Source organism: Euleptes europaea, chromosome 2 (genome assembly GCF_029931775.1).
Source record: "Euleptes europaea isolate rEulEur1 chromosome 2, rEulEur1.hap1, whole genome shotgun sequence".
Taxonomy (NCBI): Eukaryota; Metazoa; Chordata; class Lepidosauria; order Squamata; family Sphaerodactylidae; genus Euleptes; species Euleptes europaea.
Window position 1 is genome coordinate 27,272,682 of NC_079313.1, and position 19,560 is coordinate 27,292,241.

A 19,560-nucleotide genomic window follows, 5' to 3' on the forward strand; every position below is an offset into this window, starting at 1 on the left:
ACTTGGCAATTGTAAAAGGGGGTCACGACTCGAAAAAGGTTGGGAACCACTGCTCTAGGGCTACTGGTTGGCCACTGTTTGTAATCCTCAGGGCACTTCTTATGTTCTTAACTGTTACGTAGGCAGTCTCTTACTGAGAAAGTGGATGTTGGATTGGTGGGGGGGTGACCAAAGGTTGCTGAGCAAAACAGTTTATGGAGAAACATAGAGAACAATAATATGGGTGCCATGTCTGGGGTCATGAGCCTGCCCATGGCTGAGTTGATCAGATATTCATAAGTAAAATGAGCACATCTAGCTTAGCAACAGTTGTCTGAGAGGGACAGAAGTTTCATTGGAGGGGAAGCTGCTGTCAGTCCATTATGACAGAAGCTTGGCAACACTGATACTGTCCCAGCATGGGTGAAACCCTCATTCTCACGGCATCACTGCAGAAGATCTAATGCCTTAGCAGCACTGGGAAAGTGCCATGACGAATTCACCAGCTCAACAGTCCTCTAAGAATGACATCTCCATCCTTGGTAAAGTAGCTGCCCACGTCCCTGACCTCATTGTGTATGGTGATTTCACACAGGAAGTGCCCTTCATTGAAACCTTTGATGGAGTTCTCCTCTTCATAGATATTTCAGGTAGGCAAAGGGCAAATTGATGCCGGAATGTGAATGTGTATGGATTTTAATGGCACCTGGGTATAATAAATGGATGAAGAGAACTGAAATCTCTGTACTTACCAGTAACAAACAGTACTTACCAGTAACAAACATCAAAGAACTTGCATATAGACCCAGACTTCAATAAGGGTTGTCTTCTGTGATTTCATGATGTGTGCAAAGTTCTCTGAGATAATTCCCTGAGTCTTCAGCAAAATAAACTGTTGGGCTTATAGGAATTGTTGTATTTCTAAAATCTTATGGTGCAATCCTAAAGACACTTTTTTCCCAGGCAGCTGGCAACTCTAGAATTTTCCCATTATGCAGAGACCACTGCCCTGACTCTGAGTGGCGCAGTTTTTATTATCCATAGAGGATATCGTCAATTTACTATTAGATCTGAAAACAATGTTGGACCCTGGAAGGAATTGTAGGAAGGGGGATCAGTTGGAAATTGCCTAGCGGGAAAAAAAACTCTTCCTTTAATAGAGTCTTAATAGGATGCTATTTACCATGCCATTAAAAGTTTCAGGAGCTCTTTTCCACTCATTAAGTCTCTATTAAAGACACAGGACACTTTTCTCCAGGCCTGCTGGAGGACGCAGCCAATGCACCCTTCAAAGTCTCCCTATTTAGAATTTTCTAAGATTTCACTGCCTTGAGCAAGCTGATTTCTCCTTTTTTATTGGTTTTGTGTTTTTTATTTAATTTATAAAGTCATACGTAGTGTTTTGACATGTAAATATTATGTGTATGTTTTGTTTCTGTGTTTTAATGTAAGGTTTTATAGGTATGTTGCTGTAGTTAAAAAAGTAGGCCTGCAGAGTAAGAAAGAGTGGGGGTGGGTGGGTGATTGAAGTGTGTCATTATTGGATGGTAGATGTACCCTAGGCCAGGGTAGTCGAACTCATTTGTTAGAGGACCGGATATGACATAAATGTCATTTGGTCGGCCTGGGGCATGCCTCGCCATCCCAGATTGAGAGTGGGGAGGTGGCTGCCTTGGCTACCTCGGCTGGTGAGCCTGCAGTGGCTCACCAGCCCAGATCAGGCTGGGGGGTGACTGCCTTGGCTGGTGAGCCCTCAGCGGGCTTGCCAGCCCAGATCGAGAGTGGAGGGGTGGCTGCCTCAGCTGGCGAGCTCGCAATGGGCTCCCCAGCCCATATCGGGACTGGGGGAGGGGGTGGCCTCCTTGGCTGGCTCACGGGTCAGATAAGAACTATTAAGGGGCTGGGGGAAGGGAAATTTGGGGGGGTGGTACCTGGGAAGGAACCTTTATAGGTATGTGATGAACATAAGAAAGGTCCTGCTGGATTAGAACAAGGTCCATCAAGTCCAGCAATCTGTTCACACAGTGGCCAACCTTTAGGACATCCACAAACGACTGCAGCAGCATCCTGCCTGTGTTTCACAGCACCTAATATAATGGGCATGCTCCTCTCTGATACTGTAGAGAATAGGTATGCATCATGACTAGTATTCATTTTGATTAATAGCCATGGCTATTATGCATCACTTTACACATGCTCACATTGAATCTCATTTGCCATTTTAATGCCCACTGCTCCAGTTTGGAGAGATCCTTTTGGAGCTCTTCACAGTCCAATTTTGTTTTAACCACCCTAAATAATTTGGTGTCATCTTCAACCTTGGCCACCTCTCACCCACAGCTCCAGGTCATTGATGAACTAGTTAGATACCCCTACTTTGTCTTTGAATGTCCTGTTCTGTGTCTTTCATAATTCACACAAGGACCAGCCAATGTACTGTTAGATGAAGCAACACTGATGAGAAAGCTCACTCTCTAAAGTTATGTACAAACTAGAGCTTGTACTTTGAAAATTTCTATAAGTTAAATTGCAGATATAATTCCGGTGACAATAAGTGTCTCACCTGCAAGTATTAGTCTCAAGAGCTACCAAACTCCACTTGGTGTTAGAGCTCTCCTGGAATTTCAACTAATCTCTGGACTACAAGGATAAATCCCCCTGGATGAACTCCCTCCCACTAGATGTGGTGATGGCTGCCAACTTGGTCTGATCCAACATGGCTTTTCTTATGTTCATCACATACCTGCAAAGGTCCCTTCCCAGGCACCCCCCCTCCAAATCTCCAGGAATTTCCCAAGTCAGAGTTGGCAATCCTAAAGTGGAGTCTAGACTTGTGTTTTTAAACTAATCCCAACATGTGTGATAAATTCAGAGATGTTGTATATTTACTAATGTCACTGCTGGGAGTACTAGATGGCTACAGACAATCCTAGTTCTGAGCTCCAAGCTTGCTGAGCACCCAAGGCAGCAATCCAATGTGGTGTGTACGGTTACATCTTGATCAGCCATTGATGTCATTTTGGCTCAGACCCTGTGAGGATCTGAAGAACGTGGTCACAGTGCCTTTGCACATTGAAAGACCTTCAACTTGGATGCCAACACAGCAGGTCTGCTTCCAGGTCTGCCTTTTCCCTGCACTCCTCCTAGGATTGGTAATTCTGGGGTAGGAAATTCCTGGAGATTTGGTAGTTGAGACTGGGGAAGGCAGGGTTTGGGGAGGGACTTTAGTGGGGTATAATGCCATAGGGTTGCCAGATCGATCCTGACAGCTTGTGTGGGGGGGAGCAGGGACGTGAAGGAGGTGTGCAACATTGGTGTCACCAACATTGCGACATCACTTATGGGGAAAACCTGGAAGTGATGTAGGGTAGCTCTAGGACTCTCCAGATCCCTACACCGCTTCTTGGTTTTCCCTGAAACTGACACAGTGAAATTGGTGATGTTGCTGCCAGCGAGGGACCACCCACTCTTCAGCTGCAGAATTCATATTTTCTATTATTGATGATAAATGCTTATGCCTGTTAAAGGTTTCACAGCACTAACAGAAAAATTCAGCACAAACACCAACTTGGAGAGTGGCGCTGACCAACTGACCCAAACACTTAATCGATATGTGGGTGACATTGTGGAGGGTGAGTATGTCAGCAGTGCTCTGTCTATCACAAGAAGAACATCCTCCCCGCTCTGTCAAACAGCTTTCCTGGGGTAGGGAGGTGCTTACAATAATTAAAAAATGTAATTGCCTTTTAAATATTTTTGCAGATATCACATTTTTTCTAAGTATTCAAATAGCACTATATTGTTGGGAAAGTATCCCTGTTAGTCAGGTCATACTGTTTGTAGTGCTGTCTGGAAAGTGGTTGGATGCATTACCTGTTTATCCTGCTCTTCTACTCTGTTTTATCCTCACAAAATCCCTGTGAAGTAACACAGGCTGAGAGAGTGACTTGTCTAAGTCATTCAGTGAATTTCTTGTCTCAGTGGGGATTTGAGCTGGGACATCTGTCTGATTACCTTTGCATCACACTGGGGCTTGGATCCTGCTGAAAATTACCGCCGACTGAAAGATTTCCATTGGAACAGTGTGGCTTTCTCCCCTTCCCCTCATAGCCCCCAAAATTTGCTGTGGGAGGAAGTAATCAGCAAAAATTATCCCCTTCCACCAACGGGATCCAACCCTAGGTCCCTTGCATAGATGCATGTTGGGCACGTGTTGGATAGTGCCTGTGACATCACTGATGACATGTTATGTCTTCCCCTTCACTGCAGCCCTTCCACCAATGTTCAGCCTCCAAAGATGGGACTTGCAAAACGAACAAGGGTGAGCAAGTTTCATTTCCCGTGCATGTCCCTTCTTTGTAGCCTGAAGGTTTCTCCTCTCCTGTGATTATGACATGTACACATAATACTGTTCAAGGAAGAGGCCCTAAAGCGCAATTACACTCCCATCCTTTACAGGCAGGCAGGATATTTGTTTGTATCTTTACTTTATTTGCTTTGTTTATAACCCATCTTTCTCACAGAGACTCTTATGGATTGCAAAATATTTTAAAAAATTAAATCAGACAGCACAAGACATCCAGTAAACAATTCATTAGAACTGCATCACACTTTTGACTCATGTTCAGTGTATGGTCTACTAAGACCCCTAGATCCTTTTCGCACATACTACTGCCAAGACAAGTCTCCCCCATCCTGAGCCCAGTCTAGGCATGGGAGGGCGGATTATAAATTTGACATATACATAAATAAATATGCATTAGATTTTTGTTACCTAAATGCAGAACTTTACATTTGGCCTTTCATGCATGGCTGTTTCCCTCATGGTCAACCCCCGACTACTTTGGGGTTTTGTTTTGATTTTGCATGCATTTTCCATCCTTCAGAGGTCTCCTCACTCTTCCCATGCATTTCCCTGTGTTTTCTGGATGCTGTTTAGCCAGCATCCAAAAAACTCAGACAAAACTTGCGAATATGCACAGGGTGAGCGAGGCAACCTCTGACCAAAGCCCTGAAGTAGTCGGGGGGAGGGGTGTGACTTCGAGGGAAACAGCCATGCATAAAAGGCCTTTATCTCCATTGAAATTCATTTTGTTAATTTTAGCCCAGTTTTCCACCCTGTCAGGGATCATCCTGTATCCTGGTTCTGTCTTTTACCATATTTGCTACCCCTCCCAATTTAGTATTATCTGCAGAATTAATAACCATCCCCTCTGTTCCTTCATCAAAGTCATTTATTAAAATGGGCCTAAGAGGGATCCCTGAGGCACTCCACTTGTCATTCCTCTACAGGAGAAACCATTTACAAGCACTCTTTGGAGCGATCTGTCAACCAGTTACAGATCCACTTAACAGTAATAGGATCTAAACCACATTTTCCCAGTTTGTCAACAAGAATACCATGTGGAACCTTATCAAAAGCCTTACTGATCAAGATGAACTATGTCCACAGCATTCCCCTGATCCAGCAAGATAGTAATTTTCTCAAAAAAGGAAATAAGATTAGTCTGACATGACTTGTTCTTGAGAAACCCATACTGTGTCATGGCCCCCCCTGTGGCTGAGTCCGAGGCCTCGGATGCAGAGCTGGAGCAGTTGGCTGTCCCTCCTGGGAATGCAGCTGATGAGCCTTCTGATACAGCTGCTGGATTAAAGGGGCCGTCAGATGCTGCAATGCCTAGTCAGACCGAGGAATTCCGGTTCCCCTTGGAGGCCCGGGTGTCAGAGTCAGAATCCTCCCCCATGATTCACCGAAGACAGAAAATCCAGCTTTGCTGAGTGTAAGAAGGCGTATGGCATGGATACAGGGCCAGAGAGGCATTTCAGCTGCTAAGGATGACAGTGAGTGATGACAGAACCTCACTCTGATAGCTGGCCAGATTTAAGGAGCAGCAAAGAGCAGCTGCAGTGTGGAAGCAACTTACTGAATTCCGGTTTCAGCCAAGCTCCTTTTCGTTTGCTATTTTGCCTGACCTTGGACAGTTTAAGATGATGCATACTGCCTTGCCTGTGACCCAGACGTCAGACTGATTACTGACGACCCTTGCTGCCTAGCCTGTGATAAGTAAGAGACCCTGCCTGATTTCTGGACTGTTTCTTAGACTTTGCATTACCCCTGCTGATCGTAATGTTTCAGTGAAGCCGCCAGGCTGCAGAAGCCTTGGCTTCTGTACCCTCCTCTGCTTCCTGCACTGCCCACTCTCAGCTCCCTCTGCACTGTGCTGCAGTAGCAGCTCCGCCAGCCTGCCCGGCCAGTACATACCGACTCTTAGTAATCACAGCCATCCTTTCTAAGTGCTAAAGGAGTGACTGTCTGATGATTTGTTGTAAAACATTTCCAGGTATGCTATGATTGCTATGAGACTGATTGACATGAGGATTTAAAGCACTTTAGATGCTCAGTCAGGCTATTAAAAATGTAAGCGTAAGTTTCTCCACTAGTTCAGTGCAAGGTTTTTTCCCTATAATGTTTCTCTCTCTTTCATCAACAGAGGTGATGGTTTTTGGAGGCGACATATTGAACTTTGCAGGTACAGACTGTAGAGACAAAATAATAAAAAGTTGGGAGGTTTCAGAATATTTCCCAACTCAGAGCTGGCAATTCCTTAAATAAATGTAAATAAATAATAAATAATCACACAATTGGAGGGGATATCCTAGTTGCGTTTGAAATGGAGTCTAGTAAATTTCATCTTACTATCAAACCAGTAAAAATTGTGTGAATGCCCAAATCTGGCTCTTTAGCCCACAGATGCCCAAAGTAATAGATTAGGATTAAGTGTTAATTAACATTAAGTTATTTATTACCCTTAAATATGATCTGGTATCATGTTGGCGTCTCCTCCCCAATGCAGTGACGGCTTAAGTCATTAAGAAAAACTCTGATTCCATCTCCTCAGGGAATGTTTAGAGTTCCTGTTACACCACATGGTATCTGAGGCAGAGGTTGCCCAGGGGCTGCACTAAGAAAGGCAGCAGCTCAGCAGCAGAGAGGAGGGAAAGACAGAGCTGGGCCCCAAGGGTAACTGTGACTGACAGTGACTGACAGCACTAGTCTTTTCAGCGGTAAAGTCCTCCTCTGGTGTAAAAGTCTCTTTGGGAGTAAAAAGTAGGCTAAGGTACCTGGGCGCAGCCAAGAAGGAGATAATCAGCTAGCCGGCTGGCTTAGGCTGGAAGCCCGGAAGGAGGTCAGCAAGCAAGCAAGGCCTGGAGCTGCTACAGTTTGGGAGAACCAGGCCTTCCCTGGGACTAGGGAGGCAGCTTTCCTGGCCAGGAATAGGACAGGCTGCACCACCTGGGATATTGGCAATCTCGCTACCTCAGGCTTAATTGTGCAGCAAAGGTTCAGTGGCTGGAGGCAAAAGCTAGAGGACCTTGGGAATGGCCCATGCCAGGGAGCAGACACAGAACATTGGTGGAAGCAGGTGAAGGGTGTCATCGGCCTTCTGGCTGGCATGTGACAGTTCAGTTTAGGAGTTTGCTGCTGAAAGTGAATTACGCAATCAACCCCGAAATAGCCACTATTCCCTGGTGCTGGATTGTCATTGGTGAGGCTGGTGAAAAATGGGACATGCTGGTTGGGAAGCAAGTCCGGCCCCAGGGACTTAACAGAAAGCAATTTCCCAAGCAAATACTCACTTGCATTTGTAAAAGCCCTAGACAGTCAAGATAGTTTTGTCTCAGAGGATGCCTCTTTCTCCTATAAAGATATTTTGTCCCGCTGTTTCGCACGTGGCTTTAGGAATGGCAGTGGAACAATGGTTTAAAAATAGTATTGGTACAGAAATGAATGAGTTCAATCCTCCCCCTCCCCCCATTCCCTGCAGGGGATGCTTTGCTGGCACTCTGGAGAGTAAACCGTCGGCATATCAATGACATCATCATTCTGGTCCTGAAATGTAGCTTGAGAATCCAGCAAGAGTACGGAGTCCGCGATACTGAAGTGGGGCTGGAGTTGCGACTGAAGATAGGTACTGTCTCGTCTTCTATGGCAGAATTTAGAGAGCCAGTTAAGCCCAAGCCTATAAGGGTGAGTGACACCCTCACTGCATGCTAGGGGAAGTAGAAGAGCAGAGAGAGATGGAAGGTAGTCAGGCAGGAACCATTCAGGGGGTCTATGTTCTCATCCCCCTGGTTCTACCCCCCTTGCTATCCAGGTATCTTATTACGATTAGATGATGGCTTTGTTCAGATATCACGTGGAACCATGGTTTGAGTAAACTATGTATACCAGGTGTCCCCAACATGGTGCTCATAGGCGCCATGGCCCCCATCAGCACCTTTCCTTGTGCCCCCAAGTGTTTTTAGAAAGTGGGTGGGGCTCAGTGGGGTTTTTGCCCAGTAAGGCTCCTGATTGGCTGTTCAGATTAAAAGGTCTCCAGTTAAACAGAGTTTGTGCCTGAGATGTTGAAAAGTTACTGTTAGAGTTATGCATAGCCTCATTTCCTGACACTTTGTGGTTGGCTCTGCCTCCTGTGGCAACCGTTTTGTGGTTACGTCCTCCGCCCTGTGTCAGAATTCTAAGGGTATCCACAGGCTGAAAAGAGTTGGGGACCCCCGATGTATATGGTGATTGCCTGAAAGAGGACCAGTATCTGATATAATGCCTTTTTTATAGGGATCCCAAGGCTACACTGGCAGTGGCAAAATTTATTTCAGTCCTTATATCTCCCAAATAATAGATTTAAAACTAAGCTGCTCAAGAACAATGGATCAAAGAGCTTCTAAGGGATAAAGGAAAGGAAAGCAGACCAGTATACTATCTACAGATAGTCAGGATCCACCAAACTAGGATCTGAAGGTGGTTGATTACTCACTGCTAGTCCAAACTATGGTTTTGTGTGCTGTATGAATGCGGGCATCCTGGTTTAATCCTGGCTTTGTTAATTAATAGCTTGTTCCCAGTGATACCCTCCCAGGCTACACAGAGAAGGCAATGAAACTAGCATTTGTCAAGGCAAATCAATATTTGCGTTATTGTCTATGAGGTGAATCATGTTTTCCCAAATGAAGCATGGTATTGTGGGATTTCTGAACTGAGCCTCTCATTCCTTCTACTAGCAAATGACAACTGACTGTCTATCAATACAGCAGTAAATTTGCGCCATCCACAGTTTCTGTATTGTCCGCGGATGCGTAAATAATGAGAGCTGACACCAGAGCTGGGATAATAAAAGGGCCAACTTTATTTAATCATCCAAGAGGGATCTGCAGCGCACCAAACCAAAACATCCCCAATAACTGACTGCAGTGCGGGCCATTGCGGGGATGCTGAAGAGTCAGGCCTCCTCTTGCTTTTGCATCCCGGTTCTTAGGGCGAGACCCACCCTGGCTCTGAGCTCCGAGCTGTCACATGTGGTACGGCTCCTGCTCTTCCTTGCCAAGCCTTTTTAGTGCTCGAGGGAGGTTGCCATGTCCAATCCACCCTAGCCTCAAGGTCTATAGGTAAAGGATAGCGGCACCTCTCAAGGAGTTCCTGGCCCAGGTCCCTGCCAGGCACTGAGGCCCCAGTCCTGGTTTGAGGGTTACTCCTTCATCTTCCAAACTGATGCCTCAGGGTGCTCACCGGAGTTGTAACATGAATCATGAAGCCACCTTTTTCCCGCACTGCTCCCGCCACAGGGGGTGGATCAGGCTAATGCTTTGTCCGCCCCCAGCCCCCACTTGCCCTCTAGGCTGCCAGGAGGCCCCGCTGCAGATCCCCCAAGAAGATGTCATAGCCGGCATCCGAAAGATGGACACCATCAGGTCTGTATAGGTGTGGAAAGCAATGCTTGATTTCCGGATGTGCAATATGCAAGCCATCCCCAGAAACTACCGCATTCCGTATTTCACCATTCACCTTTGCCCGAGCCCTTTCCAAGTGCCCTGGGGCCAATGCGCCCTTCCAGACCCATCTCTGGAGCATGTCTGACCAAACAACCATACACCGGGCACCAGGGCCCTCAGGTGTTCAAAGTCCACCAGGGCTTGCAAAACAATAGACTTCCCAGGCCGCTTTCCCATGTCATTCTTGCCCATGTGGATGACGATTACTTGGGGTGGGTGAGACGCCTTCAGGTGGTCATGGAGGGTTGGCAATAACTGTTCCCACCGCATACCCCTTCTGCCCAGTTGTGCAATCAGCATTGTCTCGCTTAAACCCAGCTGCGTGCAGAGACCCCCGGTGGCTGCCCTGCGGCTAGCCCAAAAGATAATGCTGTGGCCACAGATGAGAACCCGCCTCCTCCTGCACTGGCTGCCTGTAAAGACAAAACGTCAGTGTGCTGCCGCAGAGGGTCCCTGCCCCGACCCCACTCCCTGCAGCTGTGCCACCAAAACCAAAGGCCTAACATAAGACCTGAAGGCTGCTGAATGCCACCTGCCGACTGACTTAACCATGTCATCACCATGTCCCAAAGTGGCAGCCGTGGAGGCAGCCCCGATGCGAAAGGAGTGAGTACCAAAAAGGTGAGGGGGGGCTCCCAGACTAGCTAAAACTCTCTTCACCACCGCCCAGAACTGGTACCTAGTAAGTGGCCTGCCATCGGCATGCTGGAAAAAAGGCCCAGTTCCCTGTCCCCATGTTGCAACATAGCCCTTTACAGCTTGCACGGGACAAACGGCCCCTGATGCACAGGGGTACAATTGAAATATCTCTCCCTTACCCTTCTGATCAGTTTTAGATGCTCGGAGCCTGACTGCTAAACCCGTGGTCGTTATGGAAACATCCCGCATATGCAGTGCTCTGCCCGATTGGTCCCATTTGGATCGCACTAACAATTCACTAATCCGCAGGGCCCCAAAGAAGGCCAGGAGGGCAGCTGTACGATACAGTTTGACCTCGAAAGCTGAGGCGCAGTGTGATTCGAAGGCCAGAGACAAACCTGCTAGCAACTCAGGGGACACCGGGGCCCTGGCATCTGGCTTCCTTGGCTCTGCTCTGGCCCACCCCTCCAGCATCCTCCTCACCCTAAAGTCACCTGTGATGTCTTCCCCTAGAATGCCAAGGCTGACAGGCGGCCAGCGATAGTGGAAACCGTGTACCCTGTGTTGTGCAGCTGGACGCAGTACTGCATGAGGTGGTCCACTGGTATAGGCCAAACCGACTGCAGCTGCTCCTTCCCCCTAAATTCCTCAATAACCCGGAAACTCCTGGCATAGCCCCTCCGAGTACGCGGGGCCAAAGAGTTGTCTATACCATGCCAGGCCTCACCCCCCCAAAGCTCCACAGTGCCATGGGCATCTCCTCTGGTGCTTCCTGGGCTAGAGGGGCCAGGATCCTGAAGCACTCTATCTGAAAATGGGATAGTTCATCGGCGCAATTATTTGTTATTCCAGGAACATGGCTAGCTGAAAAAAGGATATTATTTGAGGCACTGTAGTACAAAAGCCCTCACCAAGGACATGACTCTAGTGGATTGGGAGGGCAGTGTGTTAACGATGTGGACCACAGCCTTATTGTCACACCAGAAACACGCTGAATGATTGGCTAGAGCCTCCAGCCAGATGTAAACTGCCACTAGCATTGGGAAAAATTCTAGGAAAGTGAGGTCCCTTATAATGTCACTGCACTTCCATTCTGCTGGCCATCGCTCGGCACACCACCTGCCCCGGAAGTATACACCAAACCCGTGGGCCCCAGCTGCATCAGAGTGCACCTGAAGTTCTGCCTCGAGCAAAAGGTCTTCCCTCCAGAAAGACACCCCATTGTAACTTTCCAGAAAGTGGGCGCACATGCAAAGGTCCTGCCTCATGGCGCTAGTGACCCGTATCCTGTGGTGGGCGGCGCGCACGCCGGCCACGGCCCGGCAGAAGCGACGCACAAAGGCACGACCCGGCGTAACTACCCTGCATGCGAAATTCAAATGGCCCACCAATGATTGGAGCTCACGCAGCCTGACTTTTCTTGCCCGCATAGCCCCGAGCACGAGGCCCCAGAGCTGAGCTAGCTTTTGGACTGGCAGTCTCGAAAGCTGCCCCACGGTATCCAGTTCGATTCCTAGATAGGTCAGCTTGGTGGATGGACCCTTGGTCTTTTCATGGGCTAGGGGCACTCCCAACTCCCCGCGCAATGCATGAAATCGCTGCATGAGCTCCAGACACTGAGGCAACTCTGCAGGGCCTGCAAAAAGGAAATCATCTAGATAATGTTTTACGCTGGGTTGACCAGAAAGCACCTTAACTGCCCACTCCAGCATGGAACTGAATTTTTCAAACGCCGAGCAAGATATGTAACACCCCATAGGCAATGCCTTGTCAAAATAGAATTTGCCTTGAAAGGAGAAACCCAGGAGATCGAAATCAAGTGGATGGACGGGGAGAAGGTGGAATGGAGACATAATGTCACACTTCCCCAACAGCGCACCCTCTCCAAAGGCGCGTATCAAACGCACTGCATTGTCAAAGGATGAATATTTGACCGAACAAAGCTCCTGGGGAATGGCATCATTCACCGATCCATCCTTCGGGAATGATAAATGATGTATCAGCCTAAACTCCCCAGGAGCCTTCTTTGGGACTATACCTAGTGGTGAGATATGCAGATTTTTTAGGGGCAGGGCACTGAACGGGCCGGCTACTCTGCCCTCCTTGACTTCCTTATCGATTTTTTTTTAACTATGCCCTCCATCCCAGTTATTAACTTCAGATTCCTGGCCATGCTATGCACCCTAGAGCCCACCGCCGGGATCCGAAAACCATATGTAAAACCGTCAATCAAATACCGTGCGTCCAAATCCTTCGGGTAGGCAGTTAAAAGGTGCCTGAGTTCAGGGACTTTAATTGGACTGGGCGCCTTTTGGAGCAGTGCCTGTGGCAGCTCCACCACCTCCTTTCTGCCCCCAGCCCTGGTCCCTACAGATGGGGCATTCATGCCTGTATCTGCATGGGCGATGATCACAGCGGCCGGTGGAACTGAAATCCCAGCAAAGCAAGCGGAGTTGAACTGCCTGGCTCCCTGGGGGCCTGGAGCTTGGGGCGCGATTAATGAGGTGTCCACTGTGGGACCTCTCACCCTGCACTGCCCTTGCAGGCATCATGCACTGCATCCACAACTCACCCTGCGGGACGTCCCAAGCAAGGACCGGGTTACGAGCCGCTCGCAGTCTAAAGTTCTCGTCGTATTGGAGCCACGCTTGACCCATGAACTCGTTATAAGCATGATTAATGATGTCTAGATACTTGACCAACGCTGAGGCCTCAGATGGCTGTTCACGCACAATCACCCCCTGGTAGATAAGGTAACCTACCAGCCAGTTGGGCCAAGTGCGGTCAACTTTCTTCCTTTGCCTCTTATCATCATCCCTATTCCCTTCCTTGTCCCTCCCTTTTGTCTCCTCATCCCCATTCAGCAGTGAAAAGATATCCACATATTCCCCTCTAAGTATTTTGTCTATGAGAGCCTGGGGAAGGTGGGATCCTAACGGCAGCCCCATCTCCCCATGTGATCAACTGAGGCCGAGGGCCCTGGCCAAACGTAGCTGCTGCAGGAGGCTGCACAGCCACCGGAGTGGGCCCTGTGGCTCCCCCATCCAGCGTCCCCCGGAGGTCAGTGGCTTGCTGTCCTTGCTGTCCTTGCCACACCTGGTTGATCACTGACATTTGATGCTGGGCAGTGACCGAGGCTGACGAGAAGGCTGCTGCCCCAGCCTGGAAGGCCGCCGCCCCAGCCCGGAGAGCTGCAGGGCCCCTAAGGCAGGTAATGCTTCACTTGACTGGTAAGGGGGTGGCAAGTCCATTGCCTGATTGTTTACTGATGACTCCCCAGTAGATGTTGTGGCCCGTGACTGTGTGTGCACTAGGGACTCACCTGTTTCTGAGAGCCTGGGCGGCATGCAGCTCTCCCTTGCCGGTGCAGGGGCAGAATCACTGCCCTCCCTGGGTTCCCTGGCATTCCCCCGCTCCAGCGTATCCATATGCCCTGCAATCGCATCCATACGTCCTGCAATCACTGACACAATCTGATAAATGGATTCCAAATCATGAGCCCCCTGAGGTGAGGCCCCATCCGATCAGGTGGCCCCTCCTGCCCCACGTTTCCTTGCACCCCACCCGCTGCTTGAATATTACCGCCCCGCTTCCCTTTCTGGATGGCCGTGCTTGTGGCTTGTATGTGCCAGGCCACGTGGCCAGCAGCCTGCCCCTCCAGTACTTTTTGGGTGGGCCTCCGTGCCCTCTTAGGCCGTTTAGCCTGTGAGGGCTGTGCACCCTTCCTTGGTCCCATTGCTAGTAGAAGTAGGAGGTAGAGGCTTCAGAAAAGAACGAAGGGAGGCTTCTGTTCCAGAAACGTGCATGAAGCAGGAGGTAGATGCTTCAGAAAAAGAAACGGAGGGAGGCTTCTGTTCCAGAAACGTGCGTGAGAGAAACAAAAGTGAGGCCACAAACCACTGAACAATGGGGGCAGTAGGACCCTGACGCCAGGCCACCAATTCGCAACCCGGCTTCCTAAACGCACGCTAACGGAACAAAGGATATGTCTCCTGAAAGCGCACGTAGACAAAAGGAAACAAAAGGAGCGAAAAGGCGCACGCGATAGGGAACAAAAGGAGGACTGTGTCCGGAGAGGCGGAAACCAGGAGATGCTGGGACCCTCTGCGCACAAGCCGATGCTTGCCCCCCACCCTTGAAAGGATTGTGAGTACCAAACGGACAGCCCCTGTCTGTCTCCCTCTTCCCAGATACTCAGCCACATGTCCTGGTGTGGGTTCCTCCACTCCTCCGTCCGCCTGTCTGCTCCGTCCACTTCAAAAGAGGGAGGAAATCTCCACCCCGGCGCTATTAAGCCCTTTCTCCAGGCCCACCCTCTTCCCACGTCAGGCCAGAAAATGCAAAAGGACTGGCTCTCTTTTCGCGCCACCGCAGCCAAAATGCGCCCCTCCCCTCACTTCGTTGAAGGTGGGGTGGGGGCAGTCTTTGGGGGATTTACCAAGTTTACAGAAAAATATCACTTTGCAAATTTGAAAAAAGGGAAGCCCCTGACCCTAAAATGGCTTGAGGAGGACTGAACATTCTCTAGGAGCATGGAACTCTGAGGGTAGTTGAATATCAGTTAAAGGACAGAGAAGAGGAAAATAGGAAGGGAAGGTCAGCTCAAGCCCAAAGGAATTTAGAGCCCAGAATGTAGTTTGAAGACACATGTTAGAGCAGGTACTTTCTAAAAAGATCATTATAGGAGGTGGTCAGTTTCCGCAGGCATGATGTTTCCTATCTTACCAGGAATATCTGCAGGCCACATCTCAAAAGTTGTTGTTGGAGATAACAGGCACCAGTATTTCCTGGTAATTGGCCGGGCAGTGGATGAAGTGCGATTGGCCCAGAACTTAGCAAAAGCTGGTGAAATTATTCTATCACCAAATGGCTGGGAGCTCTGTCACCGGAAACTCATTGAGATCCAAAAGATCCCTCATGAACGCTCTGTCAAGGTGAGTACATGGAGTTGTAGACTGTTGTGGGACGCATTCTCTGCTGTAACCCTGTATTGTTACCAAATCAAATGTTTAGAAGAGTATGATAGAGTCTGCAATAACAATGTGGCTGAGTTCAAAGCAGCTTGCAAAAAAAACAACCCCCAATTCAGAACATTACAAATCAGTACAGTACTGTGGGATATGTTAATTTAAAAAAATTAATAGCTGCAAGGGAAAAAAAGACTTCTTAGATGCATTTAAGTCAAAAGCATTCAAACCAACAAATAAGGTCATTTATGCAAGGGAAATTTGCACTGGGTTTGCCGCTCTGCAGACACACAGGCCGTTTATGCTTGGTAATTAGCAGCGCGTTCCAGGCTGAAGTGCCCCGCATATTTTTTTGAGTTCTTCACTCTGAACTGTCATTCCAGAAGTCACTGCGAAGCCAGCACATACCTGCTTCACATTTCTTAAGAGCCCCTTTAACGCGACCTTTTTTATTTGCTCCATACCTGCCTCAAAACACCCATTCAAGGAAGCATGAAGAATCACAGCCGTGGGTTAGCTATGCAAACAACGCTTGCTAATGGCTATGCAAACAAAGGAACGAAGGAGCAGGCGAGTGGGGTGTGTGGAATTTGTTTGACTTTCTCTTCTTGCATCGGGACCGTGAATAGGCATTTTAAAGGTCAGATTTAAAAAAGGAACTTTGAGCAAGCATCAAAATCAACCCTGCATAAATGGCTAAAGTTTTCTGATTCGAGTTCTCAAAATTGTACACATAGGGGCTTTTTGCCCTGAAGATTTTTTTATATTTTAATTAAATTTTTATAACATAAAAAATAATAACAATTATTATAAGAACAACAACAAAGAAAAATAATAATAAACAAAAATATAAAAAAAACCCAGGAGTATCTATACATATTCATTAATACAATTTTAGATATATCATTGATAAATCTCATGAGATACCCCCTTACCCTCCACCCACCACCAAATGTGACCCTTCACCTGGCTTCCGCAGAAGTGTCTTAACAGTTTTAAACATATTTGTTACTAATAAAATGTAAAAATGTTAACAAAAAAAGACTAATTTCTATAACTCATTAAGTAACTTAGTAAAATCCATTTTTGCCAGTTTATCCCAATATGTGGTGGCCTTTTTCCACATGTTTTTATATTCTTCCATATCCTTTCCATGTAGGAATTCCGTTAATTTGGCTATCCTCATATAAGTCCATAATTTCTCTCTCCAGTCATTTATTAATGGTTTATTCACTTGCTTCCAAATTTTTGCAATTACAATTCTTGCAGCAGCAAAACTATATTGACAAATAACTCTATCATTATTATTCAAATTTCCTTGTGGAATTCCCATTAAACAAAATGCCGGCTTTCTTTTTACTCTGATGTTAATCAAATTGTTAGTTTCCGTAACAACTTTTTTCCAAAAGCTTTTAATTTTTGTACATGTCCACCATTCATGCATAAAAGTGCCTCTTTCCTTTCCACATTTCCAACATAAACCCGTCTCCCCTTTTTTCATTTTAGATATCATCAAGGGTGTTATATACCATCTGTAAAACATTTTATATAAATTTTCCCTAATTTCGTTCGTGATTGTAAATTTAAATTCTCTCTTCCATAAATTTCCCCAAATATCCAAATCTATATTAAATCCTAATTCCCTCATCCATTTCACCATTACTGGTTTGATTCTTTCCTGTTGTAAATTAGTTTCAATTAATAATTTATATATTCTTCCAATCAAACCTTTATTTCCCTTCATTAATATTTTTTCCAATTTGGATTTAGATTTATTAAAACCCTGCTGATTATCTTTATTGAATATGTCTTTTAGTTTATAATACATAAACCAATCTTTAATGTTAAGTTCTTCCTTACTTTTTAAATCCCATTCTCCATCTTTAAATTCTATAATTTCACTATATCTTTCTGTATCTAAATTTAAATGGGTTCCTCTCTTCATGTATGCTTCAATTGGATTAATCCATCCTGGAGTCTTATTTTCCAAAATCCTTTTATATTTTTTTTCCAAACTTGAAATAGTCCTACTCTAATACTGTGTATATTAAAATCTTTATTTACCTTTTCCTTTCCGTACCATAAATATGCATGCCATCCAAAACGTAAGTTAAAGCCTTCTAATTCTAAAAGTTTAGTATTTTCTAACAATAGCCAAGTCTTTAACCAGGTAAAACAGGCTGCTTCATAATACATTCTTAAATCCGGTAACCCTAATCCTCCTGTTTCTTTTAATTCAATTAAATTATTATATGCTATCCTATGCTTTTCCTTTCCCCATAAAAAAATTAAAATATCTCTTCTCCAAACTTTAAATATTTTAACCCCCTTTATAATTGGTAAATTTTGAAACAAAAAAAGCATTTTAGGCAAAACCATCATTTTAACTACTGAAATTCTTCCCCATAATGTTAATGGTATTCTTTGCCAGTTATCTAAATCTTTATTTATTTGTTGCCATATCTTAATATAATTGTTTTTAAATAAAGATTGCTAGAGGTTAACCATATACCCAAATATTTTATTTTCCGTTCAATTGAGAAGCCTGAGCATTGTGATAGTTCTTGCTGCTGCAATAATGTCAATTTCTTAACCAATATTTTTGTTTTGTTTTTATTTATTTTAAATTCTGCAAGTTTTCCATAAACCTCCAATGTTTTATTCCATTCTTCAATTTGATCATTAGGATTAGATAGAAAACAGACTAAATCATCAGCATATGCTTTAACCTTAAAATGATTTCCCCCAATTTTACAACCTATCAATTCTGTATTATTTCTAATCTTACTCAATAAAACTTCTAATATTAATATGAACAATAAAGGTGAAAGCAGACAACCTTTACCCTTTTGAATTTCAAATTGTGATGTCATACTACCATTAATTAACAATCTAGCTGTTTGATGCGTATAAATTCCATCAATAGCTAATTGTAAATTTTTACCAAAACCCATATATTCTATTACTTTTATCATAAATTTCCAATTAACATTATCAAATGCTTTTTCCGCATCTAAGAAAACTATTGCAATAGGTACAGTAGTAGATTCTGCATATTCTATAAGATCTAACACTAACATTTTGACTAATTTGTCTACCTGGGAGAAAGCCAGCCTGATCTTCATGTATAACCTGATTCAATACAATTTTAAGTCTTATTTGCTAAAATAGCTACAAAAAGTTTATAATCATTATTCAATAATGAAATTGGCCTATAATTTTTTACATCCATTAAGTCCGAGTTTGGTTTTGGAATTAACACTATATTTGCTTGTTTCCAGGTTTGTGGGATGGTTCCCTTCTGCAAGCATTGATGCATCACTTTTAACAAATGTGGAGCCAATTGTTCTGTAGAAGTTTTATAATAAATTACAGTAAAACCATCTTCGCCTGGAGATTTATTTAATTTACTTTTTCCAATAACCGTTCTTAATTCCTCCATCGTTATAGCAGAATCCAATAAATCTTTATGTTCTTGAGATATCCGATCCCAATTACATTTATTTAGATAAACATCCATTTCCCTTTCTAAATCAACATTTTGTTTATATAAATTTGAATAGTAATCTCTAAATGTTTCCATAATTTTCTGTTTATCAGTTATTATTTTCCCATCCCTCTTGATTTTTAGTATTGGTAATTTCTTCTCTTTGGATTTAATTTGCCATGCTAGTAATTTACCCAGTTTATTGGCATGTTCAAAAAATTTCTGTCTGTTAAATATTATTTTTTTTCCATTTCCGAAGTTAATAAAAATTCATATTGATATTGTAGTTTTTTTAGCCTTTCCAACTGATCTTTTTTTTGTAATTTATCTTGCAGTTTTCTAAGCTGCCTCTCTCCTTGTTTAATTTCCTCTAAGATCTTTTTCTTTTGCCTCTCCTTCTGTTTAAACCATCTTGAGTTTTGTTGTATCAGAAATCCTCTAATTACTGACTTACTAGCATCCCATACTATTTCATCTGATACTCCTTTATCTACATTTTCTAAAAAATAATTCTGTATATCTACTTTTAATTTATCCACTATTTTCTTATTTTTCAGTAAATATTCATTTATAAACTATGGTTTATTTCTTCTATCTCCAAAACTAATTCTAATCAAAAGCGCATTGTGATCAGACAATACTTTAGGTAAAATTTCAGGA

At 45.0% G+C, this 19,560-nt stretch overlaps 1 protein-coding gene across 1 annotated transcript in view; it reads left to right on the plus strand.

The window, feature by feature from the left end:
- Positions 1-469: 469 nt before the first annotated feature.
- Positions 470-19,560, plus strand: part of LOC130473185 (adenylate cyclase type 10-like) — a 138,742-nt gene continuing 119,651 nt past the window's right edge. Inside the window, exons 1-5 of the mRNA XM_056844714.1 lie at positions 470-629; positions 3,507-3,611; positions 6,471-6,509; positions 7,806-7,949; positions 15,175-15,380. Of these exons, the coding sequence (XP_056700692.1) occupies positions 470-629; positions 3,507-3,611; positions 6,471-6,509; positions 7,806-7,949; positions 15,175-15,380 (654 nt within the window). The remainder of the gene's footprint in view (positions 630-3,506; positions 3,612-6,470; positions 6,510-7,805; positions 7,950-15,174; positions 15,381-19,560) is intronic.